This window comes from Aythya ferina (genome assembly GCF_964211825.1).
Source record: "Aythya ferina genome assembly, chromosome: 1".
In the NCBI taxonomy this organism is placed as follows: domain Eukaryota; kingdom Metazoa; phylum Chordata; class Aves; order Anseriformes; family Anatidae; genus Aythya; species Aythya ferina.
Genome location: NC_140296.1, coordinates 207,239,800 through 207,256,013, shown reverse-complemented (window position 1 = coordinate 207,256,013; position 16,214 = coordinate 207,239,800). Strand labels below are relative to the sequence as shown.

Here is a 16,214-nt window from a genome sequence, read left to right as displayed (position 1 = left end):
ACTGGAACAGGTTGCCCAGAGAAGTTGTGAATAATCCATCCCTGGAAGTGTTTGAGGCCAGGCTGGATGGGGCTTTAAGAAACCTGGTATAGTGGAAGGTGTCCCAGGCCATGGCAGGCAGCTGAAACTAGATGATCTTTAAAGACCCTTCCAAACCTAGACATTCTGTGATTCTATGAAACAAAACCCGACTTCTACATTTTCCACAAAACACCTAAGAAAAGAGAAGTCAATTCTACAAGCTGTTGTTGAAGCTCCATACTTACATTAAAAATGACAGTAGTTATTTTTTTCCAGAGAAAATAAACTATAGATAACTTTCAGAAATCTATCCCATATCCTTACTCCAAGGAGAGGTATGGGAGCTAAGCAATTTGTTGGTCAAGTTATACTTAAAAGACTGCAGTATTTTTATGAAATACCAGAGCATTCCCTCCACAGTGAGCAAACTGGTTAAACATCTCAGTCTCATATTCAAGTACCACTAGGTGTTGAATACCTAATATTCAAATATATATATGAAATATATATTTATATAGATATAAATATATATATTTATATATATATTTATATCTATATAAATATATATATATTCAGGCATGAATAAACAAGAGGCTGAAGGTGCTTAAGCCTTTTTAAGAAGTGGACAACAACAACAAATATACAATTGTCTACTGTGCGTCAGAACGTTGCAGCATGAAACATTGAATGTTGGTTTAGCTTAATTTTGCAGATAATTTGCCTGTAATATTTTAAGCCAGAATGTTGGAGCTCAAATAAAGAAACTGAAAATCAATATGGAAGAAGAAATAGCATATGCCAGGCATTACCAAGATTTCTTAAGAGGTGTTTGACTCAAGTGTAAAAAAAAATTAAAAAATACAGCACAAGTTGAATTTATTATTCTTTAAAGATAGATTAAGGATGGGGAATGGGGGAGCAAGAAAAGAAGACTGAGAAAGGGTATAGGTTGTTTTGCTTTAAAATCACTGTAAGTTACAAAATCAAAGATGACTCATCATCAGAGAACCAGGAGGCACCAGTGTACAATATAGATGCTAATTGTCACTAGAGAAGTAGTAAAAAAAAAAAATAAATAAATAAAATCTCAAGCTCTTACAAGGAAGGGCGAAAAAGCAGAAAGGATGCCAGTAGAGCCCTCAAAATAAGCATTTGCTGTCATCTCAAATCCAAAGGCTACCTTAGACATTAAAAAAATATTTTTGACATTACCTCTTGTATCTAACATCTAATTAACATCTAATTTCAATATTAGCTCTCCTGATAAATTCCACAGAATATCTTTTGTTTTGCAAAACAAACACCTTGTCTGGGGAAATGGAACTTGACAGTTCTGACTACCTCTGCTTAAGTACAGTCTTGCTAGACCAAAGAAATGTTAATACTAACTTAACAACTGGCAGCTATCTAAGTACTAGTAAATGTTAGCTCTTAGTTATGTTGTGAAAACATCATGACAGTGTATCAGTTTCACCAAATGTAATAACCTTAAATGATTATGAAAAATAAACACCTAAAATGAACAGCAAAGAGATAGGAATTATCATTTAATGACATCCCAAATTAATAACCAATAAAGAAAACACATTGTAAAGAAGAAAGGTGAAAAAATGATTAATAGTTGCAAGAAAAAACACACACAACTTCAATTTGGGGAACCAATAAAATATCAATAGTCAGTAGCATTCGGGACAGCATGATTTCAGGCTTGTATCAATTCTTACTCAGTCATGAACACATCCACCTTTGGATACTGCTAGTAAAAATAAAAGCAGCAAAAATGCAGAAATAGTCAGCAGATCCTTTTGATCTGTACCTGAAACAAAATAACAGCTGCATTTAATCTCATATAATAGTAAGGAAAGAAAAAAAATGTTTCTATTCTTAAACAAAGAAGCTCTGTGGCACCACTTTGAACAATTAACTTTTTTTGAACAAGTACCAAAGATTTCACATAGCTTAAACTTAGTCTTAAACTACTCAAAGAGAAACTTGCTTTTGATCCATGAGAAAATAACACACTGGTTAATTTGGAGCTCAGTCAACAGAGCTGTAGCAACTATTATCATTGACACTTGTCACATTAAACTTCAGAAAAAGGCCTCAAGCAAACAAGCTTGTTGTCCTAAGTACATTACAAACGTATCTTCAATGATACAGCGCATCTGAAATTACATGAAAGAAATTTCACTCTGTATGACATGGCACCTTGATTAAAAAAAAAATCTGCATCGGAAGAAGCTATTAAGGGACTGTTTAAATGCATTAAACATTCTCAAAATGCATTAGTACAAGAAGACAGATGTACTATGCAAGGTTCTGCCATGCTCATCAAAACCATACTCATGCACCACCACATGGTATTATTATCAATTATCAGGATGACTGAAAGATTTTGTCCATGTAATTTACAAAGGATATGAAACTCAGTGCTTCAGTGCATAGCAAACCCATAATCTTAGGGTATGCAATTGAGTCTTTGAGTTGCCATTAGATATTTTGTTACAAGGCTTAATGTAAAGAGCTCCAGGCAGAACTTCTACAGCTTCTGTGTACCCGCATTCAACTACCTTTTTTTAACCTTTATTATAGATTCACAATATTCGCATCCTTAAGAGCCACTAACAAATTTCACAAGAAGTACTAACCTCATGAATCAGAAACTCTAAAAGCACAAAATATAAGATGCTTCACAGGCACCAGACTGTTCCACATCTTTCTGTAACTTCTACAGGATGTGCTGCAGGTTTGTTAGTCCAGACGAAACTCAACTGACAAAATATACTGCTTTAATTTAGAAAACAGCTTCAAACCATGACGTCTACCAGATTCTTACGATATGAATCGCAAGACTGAAGAAAATCTTTTCTTAGCTTGGATCCAGGAAAGCAATGACATAAGAGTTACTATTACACTGCTCACCACTGCATTTTTCCTCCCTTTTCCCCTCTTCCTCCTTAAGGAACTGAGAGAACAGAGTAAATAAAAAGAATCTGGAGCCTAGTATAAGGCAGAGCTTATACCCTAGCTGCCTATAATTGGAAATAGCAATCCCATTTCCAGCTAATCCTCTGAGGAACTCACCTGTACTGCTCATGCACAAAGTACTTTAGGGATTGGTGAAGTGTATTGGTATGTATTTGTATCAACTTGGAGTACTGCTCCAAATACTGGACAAGCTTTTTCTGAAGTGTCCCAGAACCTACACACTGCATGAACAACAATCCCAAGCAGCTCTGTGTAATGTGCACTAGGTCTTTCCTTCCCTTTCACTCCTCATGACATGTCATAGTTCTATAGCTTGTTATGGGGCTGACCCAAACAGAGTGGCTAGAAGCTACTTCCTGATCAGTAAGCCATACCCCCAGGTAACTCAGGTCAACTCTGTTTCTTCATCCTTGAATACACAGTGAACACGCTCCTCTGCATTGTAATACACCTGACCACAGCGTAGATGTGGCTCCTCCTGCTGGTACCAGAGCTCTTCATTGAACTCTGGGAAGAAGAAGGCAATTTCTCTGCTGGCTGATGCTGGTGAATCTGTTAGAATAGAGGAAAAAGATGAGAGATGATAGTCTTGCACCTTAAAGATGCACTACGTCTCAAATGAAAGGGCAGAATCTGAGGATGTAAAGAAAAGTGCCAGGCTTGGTTGTAACAGGCTAGGTGCACGTGGAATCTGCAAGAGAGATCAAATCATGAATTTTGACACTCCGAACAGAAAGTAAACAAAGGCAGACAGAACACCATCATTCACTCCTCACTGATCTCTAGTTCCACCCAGCACTCGGCCAAGAAAGCCTACCTGAGCCATGAGTGGTATTCCTGGTGTCAGTGAGGCCATAAGCTCCTCGGATGGAATCTGGGACACTGTTTCGGGCTCGGAATACTTTGGTGGGTCCCATCAGGGTTCTCCAGAGGGAGATAGCATTCTCATGAGCCAAGATATAAGCCCACATAGGGCCACTGAGGAAAGGACAAGGAAAGAGCAGAAATAGGTAAGGTTACAACAGGGTATAGCTTTCTCGTTCTTATAAATATGACAAGCTCCAAGAAGCGAAGTAATATAACTACAGTGCAGTGTTCTCTGAGAAAAGACACAGATCCACTACAACACCAGCAAATAAGACCATGGTTTGGAAATAGACTGTGAGCATGACCTCCTCCCAGGTGATGGCAACCCAAAACACTGGGGATGCCGTTCTTGCAGTTGATCCCTGCTATCTGCCCACCCCTCAGCACATCACAAGCGCCGTGTGAGATGCATCCCACGCCGAGGTGGGCCCCTCCGGATGCAGGAATGCTCAGGCGAGACAAGGGTCCGCCTGCTACGCGAAGCAAGCTCCCTCCTCGCACCCCGCGCTGCCCGCCCGCAGACGCAGCAGGTACCTGGCCATGAACTCCACCAGCCGCTGGTAGAAGAACCGCCCTGCGGGAGAAAGGCGCCTGGAGTCACGCGGCCCGGCCCAGCGGCCAGGCCCGCCGGCCCCGGAGCCGCGGGCCACCCGCGGGCCGCCTACCCGCGTGCTCCCGGTAGAAGCGGCGGCTCTCCTCCCGCCCGCAGCGCAGCTCCTTGGCGCGCACGATGAGGAACCGGTTGCTGAGGATGATCTCGTGCACGGCCTGTAAGGCAGGCAGAGGCGCGGCGGCTAGGCGGGCGAGGCGGCCCACCGGCCCGGCCCGGCCCGGCCCGGCCCGGCCCGGCCCGGCCCGGCGCGGGCGGCCCGGCCCCCCCGGCCCTCACCTCCAGCACCAGCGGGTGGGCCACGGCGTCCGGCTTCAGCAGCGCCAGCGTCAGCTGCAGCGGCCTCGCGCAGCGCCCCGCCGCCGCCATCGCCCCGTGCCGCTACCGGGCGCGCGACCACGTGACGGCTGACGCGTGGGCGGGGCGGCGCCGGGCGGCGGGGCGGGCGGCGCGTGTCGCGTAGCAGCGGGGACGCGGAGGCGGCGCCATGGCGGAGGCGGCGGCGGCGGAGCAGGCCCGGGAGGAGGCCGCGGCCGGCGCCGAGGAGGCCGTGAAGATCATCTGCCTGGGCGACAGCGCCGTGGGCAAGTCCAAGTGTGTGGCCGCGCCGGTCCCCGCCGCCCGGCCGGGCCTCGCGGGAGGTGAGGGGGCCGCGGCCTCACCCTGCGCCGTTCTCTTTCCGCAGGCTGCTGGAGAGGTTCCTGCTCGACGGATTGTATCCACGCGCCGCGCCGCTCGGGACCCTCCATTCCCAGTCGTGCCGCCGGGGCCGCCCCTCAGCCGGCCGGGCGGTGGGGCGGGGCGGGGCGGGGCGGGGCAGGGCGGCGGGCGGCGGGTCCGGCCCGGCGCCGGCAGTCGCTGCGCGGTGAGGGGACGTGCACCTCCGTCGGCTCCTTAACGCGGTCGCAGCCGCCCCCAGCAGCTCTCCACCTTCGCCCTGACGCTGTACAAGCACCGCGCTCGCGTGGACGGGAAGCCGGTCCTAGTGGGTAAGCGGGCAGTGCCCTGGCCGGAGTTCCGCGGGCCGCGGGGACGGGGCAGTGCCGGCTCTGTGGAGAGAGGGTGACGCCGATGGTGCTGCTGGCATACGCAGCAGTACGGAGACCCCAAAATACGGCAGGGGAGGTACTTGCAATGGGCAAAGAGATGCCAAATGGCAATTTGTAGAAGTCAGGGAAATGGGAGAATGAAAGAATCAGAATCACAGAATTGCAGTGGTTTCACACTGATAAACAGGCAAGCTCCACTGTGCCCCTCTGTCACTCCCCCTTCTAACAGAAGTCCCTTCAAAGCACAAACAGTTTGTGATTCTGTGTAACAGGTTTACATTGCAAGGTTTTGGTAGCTGGGGGAAGAGAGAAGGGGGAAGGGATGGGACACAAAGGGGTGGCTTCTGTGGGAAGAGCTGAGAAGCTACCCCATGTTAGATAAGAGCCAGTTTCAGCTGGCTCCAAAAGGGACCTGCCGCTGGCCAGAGCTCAGCCAATGAGCAATGCTAGTTGTGCCTCTGGAAGAGCAGATTAAAGAAAGGAAAAAAACTGCTGTGCTACAGCAGCTGGGAGAGAGGAGTGAGAAAAAGTGAGAGAAACAGCCTTGCAGACACTAAGGTCAGTGAAGGAGGGGAAGGAGTGCTCCAGGTGCTGGGGCAGAAGATACCTGGAAGCTCATGGAGGACCATGGTGGAGCAGGCTGTCCCCCTGCAGCCTATGGTGTACCACAGCAGAGCAGATCTCCATGGTGGAGCAGACTCTAGGCTGGAACTGCAGCCTTCAGAGAAGAGCCCCCATTGGATCAGGAGGCCTGGTGGGAGCTGCTGCCCATGGTACAGACCCATACCGGACCAGTTCTTGAAGAACTGCAGGCTGCAGGAAGCCTAGGATCAGTTCAAGAAGTATGCATCCCATGGGAGGGACCCCATGCTGGGGGGCAGGGGAGGACAGTGAAGACGAAGGAATGGCAGAGAGGAAGTGTTATGGACTGAATGCAACCCCTACTCCCCCTTCCCCTGCACAGCTCAGGCAGAAGATGTAGAAGAGGGTGGATGGTGGGGGAAGGTGTTTTTAATTTGGTTTTAGTTCTCACTGCTGTAATTTGTTAGCAGTAGGCAATAAGGTTACATTAATCTTAACGTGGTGAGTCTGTTTTGCCCATGATGGTAATTGGTGAGCAAACTCCTTGTCCTTATCTGAACCCATAAGCCTTTTTTCATCATATTTTCTCCCCTTGTTCGTTTGAGGAAGGGAGTGAGAGAGTGGCATGGTAGAGCTTAGCTGTCCATCAGTATGAAAGCACTGCACTTCTGTACTGCTGCTGGTGTCACTACAATTTCTGCATTTTCAGAAACCGCAGCTCTGAAAGGGACTGTGAGATGTCATCTAGCGCATCTCTATACAGGGGAAATTCTTTACTTAATGACACTCTTCACGGATACTTATCTATTTCATTTAGTCAAAGACTTTTAACGATTAAGACTGTTCAGGTCATCTATTCCAATATACATGCCCTTACTTCTAGAAAGCTTCTTGACACTCAGTGTGAATCTTCTCTATCCAAGGTAAAACAGTTATTTTCTATGTTTCCTGGGCACTAGAAAAGTTTTTTCCCCTTTCTGCTTGCATCAGTTTTCCACATGTTTGAGTGTTGTAGTTTTTCCCTTTATTTCTTCTCTCTTTTAGACTAAATAACCTCAGTTTATTCTGCCTTTTTCACAGTATAGATCTCTGGTGATTCTTGATGCTTCCGCTGAATTCTGTTCAGTTGGTTCATGACTGAAATATGGTTTACAAAATTAGAGATGATCCTTCATCAGACTTGCTAGTGTATATCATTGCTTTGAGTTATGAAATGCTGCAATTCTTAAACAACCAGTATAGTATATACTGTAGTATAAGACAGCACAAGGTCTCCTTTTTCTGTTTGAGTTTGGCCAGAACTTCCGTGTACATCCATTTTTGCCTGATTTCCTCCTTGTTGGAATGCATTGCTTCTGAGCTTGGAGGAGGTGATCATTGAATATTAACCAGCTTTCTTGGGCTCCTCTTCTTTCCAGGGCTTTCTTCCATAGTACTCTACGAAGCAGATCCCCGAAAAGGGCAAAGTCTGTTTCTCACAAAGTCCAGGGTAGCAAGCTTGCTGTGCTCCTTCCTTGCTGCTCTCTGGATCCAAAACTTCACCATTTCACAGTCACTGCAGCCAAGCCTGCCCTTGAGTTTCACATTCTCCACCAGCCCCTCCTTGTTGGTGAGAATGAAGTCTGGCAATGCACCTCTCCTCAGGGGCTCTTTTGTCACTTGGAGAAGGAAGTTGTCATCAATGCATTCCTAAAACCTGGATTGCCTATGCCCTGCTGTGCTGTCCCTCCAACAGATAATGTGGCAGTTGAAGTCCCCCATGAGAACCAGGGCTTGTGAAAGTGAGGCTGCTTCTATCTGTCTATAGAGGACCTCATCTGCTTGGTCTTCCTGATCAGGTGGCCTGTAGCAGACTCCCACTATAATGTCACCTGTCCCTGCCCTCCCTGTAATCCTGACCCATAAGCTCTCAGCTCCTCATTCATCCCCAGGCAGAGCTCCATCACTCCAGCTGCTGATTGACATGGAGGGTGATGCCTCCCCCTCGCCTCCCCTGCCTGTCCTTTCTGAAGAGCCTGTATCCTTCTATTAACACTCCAGTCATGGGAGCCATCCCATGGTCTCCATAAAGCCAATGAAGTCATAGCCCTGAAGGTGTGTGTACATCTCTAACACCTCTTGTTTATTCCAATACCACGTGCGTTAGCACAGAAACATTAAATTTGAGCCCCTACTGAAGCTGTCTTACTGGCTGGAATTCCTTTGTTGCTGGAAATTCCTGGAAATTCCTGGCTGGAATTCCTTTGTGCTGCTTTTCAGGTGCTCTCCTGCTGACCCATGACCTTCCTCCAGACTCTGGGCATCTTTTGCTGACACTAGCATCAAACTGGGAGGAACAGGATCGATTGAGGTTCCTCTCCTCCAGCAACTCTAGTTTGAAGCCCTCTTCATCAGCTTGGCAAGCCTATGACCAAAGATGTTCTTCCCCTTCTCTGACAGGTGGACCCCACCAGGCCCCATCAGACGAGGTTTCTGAAAGCAAGTCCCATGGTCTAGGTAGCTGAACCCCCGTCTGTGGCACTAGTCCTGTAACCATCTGTTGATTTGCTAAATTTGAGTGGCCCTTTCAATCCCCTTCCCTTTGCCCAGCAGGACTGATGAAGAAACTACCTGTGCTCCTGAGTCATTATTGCTGCTCCCAGGGCTCTGTAATCCCTCTTGATACTCCTCAGACTGCTCCTGGCTGCATCACTGGTGCCCACATGAAACAGCAACATCTGATAATAGTCCTTAGGTTGTACAAGGCTTGTCAGTATCCTGCTAACATCCCTGATATGACCCCCCCTGGTAAGCATCAGACCTCCCTCAAGAGTGGATCAGGTCAACAGATGGGCACCTCCGTGCCTCTCAGTAGAGATTTGCCTACTATTATCACCTGTCACCTTTTCTTAGTTGGACTAGTTGTTACACAGGGAGCAGGCTTACTCTGCTCCACCATCCCTGCAATAGGTCTTTCCTTCTCAGTCTGCAGAGGGGTGAAGTAGTTCTGTAAAGGCATCTCAGGCTTTGGGGAAAGACTCTTCCTCCTGTTGATCATTGTTGCTGCCAGCTTCCACTCTCCAGTGTTATTGGTCTCACTCCCTTCAGTGAGTGACAGTGAGGGAGTTTTGGGCTGTTTGGCTGTGTGCTGAGTCCCCTGCAGACTGTGCTAGGATCCAACTATCCAACTCCTCAGCCTCCCTGATGCTACGCAGCCTTCTCACTGCCTACTGCAGCTCAGCCTGCTGGTGATGGAGGTCCTCCTACCTTTCGCAGGCAGTTCTGCCACCTGTGCCTGCCCCAAGGAAAAGATCTAGGCTTTTCATGCAGTCAGAAGTCTACATTGCAGCCTCACCTTTCAGTAGCTCTGTCTTGGTGGAAGCATCATCCACTGCTAGGGCAGACAGCACAGACCGCGCAGCCAGACCCACGGCCTTTGCCCTGAGACAACTGCCCACCATTCTGCCCTGAGGATCAGGCAAGGTGAGCACCTGTGGCCTGTGCAGATGGGCAGGGAATAGAGCCTGACTGCAGGGGTAAGGTGTTCTCGATGCCTCCCACTCAGCCAGTGGAATGGCCTTCCCTCATGGGGCGCCCTCCTGCGCCAACTGCCACACTGTGCTCCTGCTTATGGGGGTGTGAGGGGTGGCTGGCCTGCCCACACCTTGGCAGCTGCTCTCACCCCAGCTGCTAGCCCCCAGCAGGTCTCTGTACTCCCCCGGGGCTTCCCTGGCTCAGGAAACACCCTTGTATGATGCATACAGAACATGCCTCCCTGGAGCTGATCGCCTAAGTGAGTGCAAGTGAGGATTCTGGAATGGCACATTGAAAGAGTCAAGCAATTTTAGAAGCTAAGCAAAACTACCCAGAATGAATGCAAATATAGTCTGTTGAATACTTGCCTATATTTTGGGCAGTTTAAGAAGTTACCATCCAGAAAGTCAGATACAGTATCTAGTCAGAAACTAACCTGTATTGCAATATAAAGTAGACACTAAGGTTCCCTTAGTGGAACCTTATTCCCAGTTACTGGCATAATAGTCTTTATGGAGACTGGTGTGCTTCAGTCTAGCTGACAGCATAACTACATCTAGTGGTTCTTACTTGAAGCTGCAGAAATTTATACAACATATAAGACACAAATTTTAGCCCATAAATCCAGCAAGAGGAGGGTGAAAAATCTCTACTTGAGGCACACAAACAGAAAATGGCATTAAAATATTGATGACTGTTCAGGAATGCTTCATGATACCTAGTATACAAGGTACTTAATGAATTGGGACCCATCTGTCTCAGGCTAACTTCAAAATTTTAGAAGCAGTTGTGCCCTTGGAAGGAGCAGATTCAGACTGTCTGGGAGAGTCAATGGAACATTTCATTTAGCAGGCACCTGGCTAACACAGATTAACATGGATGTAAGAAATCAAGCTGTCTCAAGACATTTGGATATTTTTTTCTATTGCCATCTCTAGTGACAAAGTACCATACGTTGTTACTACTCTTTTCTCCTTTGACTAGCTTTATCTTATTGTTCTTATCTGATGACTTCTCTTTTGCTAGAATGTTTATACCAATGTTGTAGCTAAGAAAATATCCTAGTTTTGCATGATTTCTTGGTACTGGAATGTTTCAGATTAGTGAGGTGAAACCTAATGTGTGACCCTGAGTAGATAGGCAGGTCTCCCTGTACTCAGCTCTGGTGAGGCTGCACCTCAAGTACTGTGTTCAGTTTTGGGCCCCTCGCTACAAGAAGGACATGGAGGTGCTTGAGCGGGTGCAGAGAAGGGCGACGAAGCTGGTGAGGGGCCTGGAGAACAAGTCCTACGAGGAGCGGCTGAGGGAGCTGGGATAGCTCAGCCTGGAGAAGAGGAGGCTCAGGGGCGACCTTATTGCTCTCTACAGGTACCTTAAAGGAGGCTGTAGTGAGGTGGGGGTTGGTCTGTTCTCCCACGTGCCTGGTGACAGGACAAGGGGGAATGGGCTTAAGTTGTGCCAGGGGAGTTTTAGGTTGGATGTTAGGAAGAACTTCTTTACCGAAAGGGTTGTGAGGCATTGGAACAGGCTGCCCAGGGAAGCGGTGGAGTCACCATCCCTGGAGGTCTTTAAAAGACGTTTAGATGTAGAGCTTAGTGATATGGTTTAGTGGAGGACTTGTTAGTGTTAGGTCAGAGGTTGGACTCGATGATCTTGAGGTCTCTTCCAACCTAGAAATTCTGTGATTCTGTGATTCTGTCTTTGCATCCTGGATTTAAGTCCTAAGGAAAACAGAACTTAGGGCATTGTATCATCCCCAGTTTGTTTTTTGTTTGTTTGTTTGTTTGTTTTTCTGTCTTATAGATTTCTGGGACACAGCTGGACAAGAGAGGTTCCAGAGTATGCATGCATCCTATTACCATAAAGCTCATGCTTGTATAATGGTAAGGGTAGTGTCCCAGCTGCGATCTCTTGGAATTTTGGCTGATGGGGTCCCAGTTGATACTTGACCTGTATGTTACTTTTTCCAATTATACTGTCCTATATTTCTTGTCTCTTCCAGTTGTTTTAAAAAACTTTCCTACATTGTTTCCTATTCTCTCACCAGATAAAGCCAGTGTAGTTGTGTATGTTTACCTTTCTTGTATCTTTCCAGATAGCACTAATACTGCATTTCCTGGGTTTTCTTTCTTCTAAGTTTCCTTTCTTTCATCACTGTGTTTCCAATAATGTGATATGTACAACTAAATGCATCTCTTTAGAAGCAGTCCTGTCAGGTGATGTGAGGGAAATGGCACTCTAATGTTGCTCTGCAATGTCACTTTTGAATTATGTAGTACAAAACTATTTTAATATGTTCTGCAGGGGTACTACATAAGATATTCTTTTCTGGTCTTCTGCCTTTAATGGTTTCACATACTTTGAGCTTCCCATTTTTCTAGCTCAAATGAGCTTTGTTTTCTGACTCCTAACCCACTTAGATCTCTTGGTCTGTATTAGTGCTCTAATTTTTCACTATATCTCATCACTTGTGAGCATCAGTCAACTTTACTGATATTTTAATGTAATTGTTATATTAGAGAAGCTTCACATCTGACCCTATTGACTTAGCAGAACAGGTCTTTCCCAGTGATACGTCATGGGTGATAAAGTGCTTGTCATTGAATGAAATAAGCATGTAAAGGAAAATGGGGGACTGTTGCCTGCATCATGCAAAGAAGGGGGTTGGCTGCATATTTCAAAGCTTGCTGGATGTTCTCCATATTCTCTTTCATGCTTTCTAACAAAGGCCAGTTTCCCATGTTGATGTCCTCCTGGGAAAATTCTATGGATGCTGTACATATGTTCGGTAAAGTAGTTTTATCAGGAGCTGTCCTACTGTTGGACCCATGATATAGCTGGTTCTTTTTTGGAAGGTGTTTGATGTGCAGCGAAAAGTCACCTACAAGAACCTGAGCAGCTGGTACAAGGAGCTGAGAGAATTCCGCCCAGAGATCCCTTGCATTGTGGTAGCCAATAAAATTGATGGTGAGTATATCTTCCTCTTTTAGCCTTCCAGAATTGTGAAGTTATTCTCTTCTTACCTATTTGTAAAAGAATGTCATTCATCTGTTGGGTCCAGACAAGTTCTTGAATATTAGTCCCTCAAGGGCTGTCTTTTACCAAATAAATAGCTGGGTCCTCTTGTAGCCCTTCACGGTGTCTTATAAGCTCTTGTCCTTGTTTTATTAGCAATTAAAATACAAATTTGATCCATTTATAGTTTATTCAAGTGATGTCCTTCCAATTCTGTCCTTGCCATGTTGCCCATTTCATTCAGCAAGTACACAAAAGCTGGAGCAGTACTTAGTTAAAAATTATAGGATGTCTTGGTGGAAAAGGAGCATAATCTATTCTGCGGCTTTCCCTGACACAGTCAGTAAATGCCTTTGCATTGCTAATTCAGTGTGCAGGTTTCCATGGGACTCTTCCATGCCACACTATCTAAATATACCTGCTGAAAAACTTGTTCACCTTCCACTGAAGATGACTAGATGATTGCCTCCTCTTAGGAATGCTAGCTAGGCTTTCATAACTGCTGTTATTTAGGTTGTGATCTGTCTTCTGCATTCCATGAGAGGGCATAATGCATTGGCTTTCTGCTCAGCATCTAAGAGAGAAGACGTACCCATAGGTCCACAGTCTCCTGCTCTATTGGTTTTCTGTAAAGTACCATGTCAGACAGGGGCATCCTTGCTGACATTCATGGTGGAAAGTCATCACAGCTATGAATAGGTGTCTCCATCTGAATAAGGTGTCTGGGCTCCCACTGCAGTTTGTAGAAGTTCATTTGATTCAGTGGTGCGGTCTAGGCTATGATGATCTTACCTAATAAAAACCTTTCCTACAGGATGTGTCAAGTTAACCTTCAATCCACTGATTGCACGTACTGTACAGGAAGTCCAGACAAAAGAACTTGCTGTTGACAGTCATATTATAGATACTACTTCTGTGTAGATGAATCCTGCTCCTAGTGTTCTATGTGAGAGTGGACACTGCTGCAAGAAAGTCTTCTCCCTTGCCTTTGCTGTATTCCATCAGGACAAGGAAATGATCACTCTTAACACAGACCCAGCCTGTGAAATGGTGGAGCCAGCTTCCTGCAAGGAGGTAGAGAGTGGCTGCCTGGGCAGTGCTCACTGGCAGGTGTTTGGTCTGAACTATTTCAGCTGTTGCTTCTGTGAGAGAGGCAAGATTGTGTGGAGTCATCCTCCTTCTGTGCATACAAGCTGTCTGTTAGTCAAAACTTTGAGCTGTTACTGCTGTGTCAGCATGTTCTATAAATATGAAGTAAATTTATTCCAAAACTGAAAGCCTCTGGCCTACTGATGTTGGAGTAGCTGGACCTAATTGCCTGCTAAGTAAAATATATATATATATATACATATATAACAGTTGAGTCATTTGTAAACCTGTGCAAAATGTACATTATTCATTTGTGAGTTTGTCTTTGATTCACAGTAATATAGGTTACATAACATAAGGGCAGTGAGCAAGTACAGTTAAAACACCCAAATTGGAAGGAGAAGCATGGTTTATGCTGCCAGTAGTATCCAGGTCTCGTGGACACACAGCAAAATCACAGGGATGTACCTAGAAAATATTCATAGTTGCTGCAAAGTGAGTGAGCTGATATGTTCTGAGCTGCAAAACATTATGCATTTATAGCACATCAGAATCTATCTATAATGCAGTCAAACACCATGGATAAAGCAATAAGAACTCTTTCCTTTTTTTTTGTCTTCTTGCCAATTGTCTGCTGTTGCTTTTAAAACCCTCTAGCTTCACCTGACCTTGTACTGCAGAGACCAGGCCATGACAGCTAAATCAGACTCTGGTCTCCATCTGTTCCATCATCCCTGCATATGTTGACATTCTGCCTACAGTGATACTTTAATGACCATTTTTCCGTTTTTTCCTCCAGCGGATATGAAGGTGACCCAGAAAAATTTCAACTTTGCACGGAAGTTCAGTTTACCCTTTTACTTTGTGTCTGCTGCAGATGGCACTAATGTAGTGAAGGTAAAACACAGCTGTTTGGCTCAGTGTCTGTGAGACCTCTCTGTACAGTCCAAGGACATGGAGAATGCTGTAGGCACAGAGAATAGAAAAGGTCCTGGTACTTCTGCTTGGCTACTCATGACAGTCATGATAATTAGAGGTAGCTGTAGAGTGGTTTTTTGTTTGTTTCTTTGTTTGTTTTTTTCCTTGGGGTGTGGGTGCAGTTTCCAAATATTAAAGAAACCCATTGCCCTTTGCTTTGAGTGACAAGTGTTCTCCTTCTCATCAGCTCTTCAATGATGCTATCAAACTGGCAGTAGCTTATAAACAGAATTCAGGAGATTTCATGGATGAGGTCATGCGAGAACTGGAGGTAAGAAAGGCCCTACTTCCTGCACTCCTTCCTCTCTTAAATGATTAGTAACTCTGCCCTTTTCCCCCTCAGTAAAAGCAGAGTTTATACCAAAGGGTGAAACTTTGCAGGAAGGAGAGATATGCCTTATGCTGGTGACACCACTAGGTTTGTGTGCTGCTCGTATCTAGGTTGGAAGGGGCGAAGCAGCAACCTTCTGAAGAGCTCATGTTGCTCTAGACTGAGCTTGAAAGAATCACAGCAGAGTTTAGCTGTCATGATTTTCAGCATTTCCTTGTCCTACTTCTTTCCAGAGCTTTGACCTTGAGAAGAAGAGTGAGAATTTGTCGGATAAGGAAGAGAGCTTTCCTGAAGAGAAGCCCCCATCTGCCTAAGGACCAGACCCTGAGTCTATCATTTCTCTCTGCTCCAGTTATCAGGGGCTAGTTAGAGCTGTCCTCCACAGAGAAAAGCATTTTTTCTCATGCCATGAGAACTCTGGTGATGGGCAGCTGGGCCTTTCTCCTTCTTGTGGAGGCCTGACCATGACCTTCGTTGACTGGGCCCTAACCTTCTGCACATCACGGTCAAGGAAAGGGTGAAGTATCCACACTGTTACGAGTTACTGCATGCTTCTTCAAGGCAAAGCTTGCTGGGAGAGCTAAACCACTGCTGGACCTGCAGAGAAGAGTCCTGCCCAGATGCTTTAATAGTATCTACTGGAGAAAACAAACACTAAAAATTTTTCAAAGGTTTGAACTTGGATTCTTCTTGCACTTTTGTTACAAGGCAGTCCAATTACTGTAGAGTTCAACTGCCAGCCCTCCCCATTCATTTCACAACCTAGCCAGTGCTGACTCTCAGTCCACCCGTTAGCTCTGCTGCAGTTTCTTCGGGTTTCTCTTCCCCGTTCTGTTATGGGGCAACTAGATCGGTAGACTTCTGGACATAGGAAATTTCTCCTTTCAGGTCCTCTAGCGTTTAATTGGGTGGACTCTCACACCCAGGAGGCTTTTTCCATCCCAGGCTGATGGATGTGGCTGCTCCTATATGCATGATGTAGTGTGCATTCCAAAGAGCCAGGTACAAGAACACAAATGGAGACATACATGTATACCATTAAAGCGGATGGCAAAACAGAATCACACAGTCACAGAATGGTGGAGGTTGGAAAGGACCTCTGAAGATCATCTAGTCCAACCCCTCTGCCGAGCAGGATCACCTAGAGCACATTGTGCAGGATGGCATCCAG

At 45.9% G+C, this 16,214-nt stretch overlaps 2 protein-coding genes across 3 annotated transcripts; one reads left to right on the top strand and one right to left on the bottom strand.

Annotated features, from left to right (window-relative positions):
* Positions 1-880: 880 nt before the first annotated feature.
* On the bottom strand, positions 881-4,903 carry LOC311430468 (nucleoside diphosphate kinase 6-like). 2 transcript variants are annotated; one of them, XM_084507066.1, is made up of 6 exons: positions 4,766-4,903; positions 4,542-4,644; positions 4,411-4,450; positions 3,827-3,987; positions 3,384-3,561; positions 881-1,837 (listed from the first exon to the last, which is right to left on the bottom strand). In XM_084507066.1, exons 1-5 carry the CDS (start codon positions 4,853-4,855, stop codon positions 3,395-3,397), a joined length of 561 nt encoding a protein of 186 aa, XP_084363192.1. In that variant the 5' UTR covers positions 4,856-4,903; the 3' UTR covers positions 881-1,837; positions 3,384-3,394. The 2 variants fall into 2 exon arrangements, with proteins under 2 accessions (XP_084363192.1, XP_084363191.1); XM_084507065.1 differs by having other exon boundaries at positions 881-3,561.
* A 12-nt stretch (positions 4,904-4,915) lies between these two features.
* On the top strand, positions 4,916-15,972 carry RABL2B (RAB, member of RAS oncogene family like 2B). Its single transcript, XM_084507063.1, has 8 exons — positions 4,916-5,080; positions 5,172-5,201; positions 5,396-5,475; positions 11,434-11,513; positions 12,486-12,597; positions 14,534-14,631; positions 14,900-14,983; positions 15,277-15,972. The coding sequence occupies exons 1-8, from the start codon at positions 4,974-4,976 to the stop codon at positions 15,355-15,357; spliced, it is 672 nt and encodes a 223-aa protein (XP_084363189.1). The 5' UTR covers positions 4,916-4,973; the 3' UTR covers positions 15,358-15,972.
* Positions 15,973-16,214: the final 242 nt, after the last annotated feature.

Excerpts from the sequence above, each read along its gene's own strand:
- LOC311430468 (XM_084507065.1), bottom strand. The coding sequence starts at position 4,855 with ATGGCGGCGGCGGGGCGCTGCGCGAGGCCGCTGCAGCTGACGCTGGCG. Across the intron at positions 4,645-4,765 it reads CCCACCCGCTGGTGCTGGAG|GCCGTGCACGAGATCATCCT; the intron begins GTGAGGGCCGGG and ends CCTGCCTTACAG. Across the intron at positions 3,562-3,826 it reads GAATACCACTCATGGCTCAG|ATTCACCAGCATCAGCCAGC; the intron begins GTAGGCTTTCTT and ends CTATTCTAACAG.
- RABL2B (XM_084507063.1), top strand. The coding sequence starts at position 4,974 with ATGGCGGAGGCGGCGGCGGCGGAGCAGGCCCGGGAGGAGGCCGCGGCC. Across the intron at positions 5,476-11,433 it reads CGGGAAGCCGGTCCTAGTGG|ATTTCTGGGACACAGCTGGA; the intron begins GTAAGCGGGCAG and ends TCTGTCTTATAG. Across the intron at positions 11,514-12,485 it reads AAGCTCATGCTTGTATAATG|GTGTTTGATGTGCAGCGAAA; the intron begins GTAAGGGTAGTG and ends CTTTTTTGGAAG.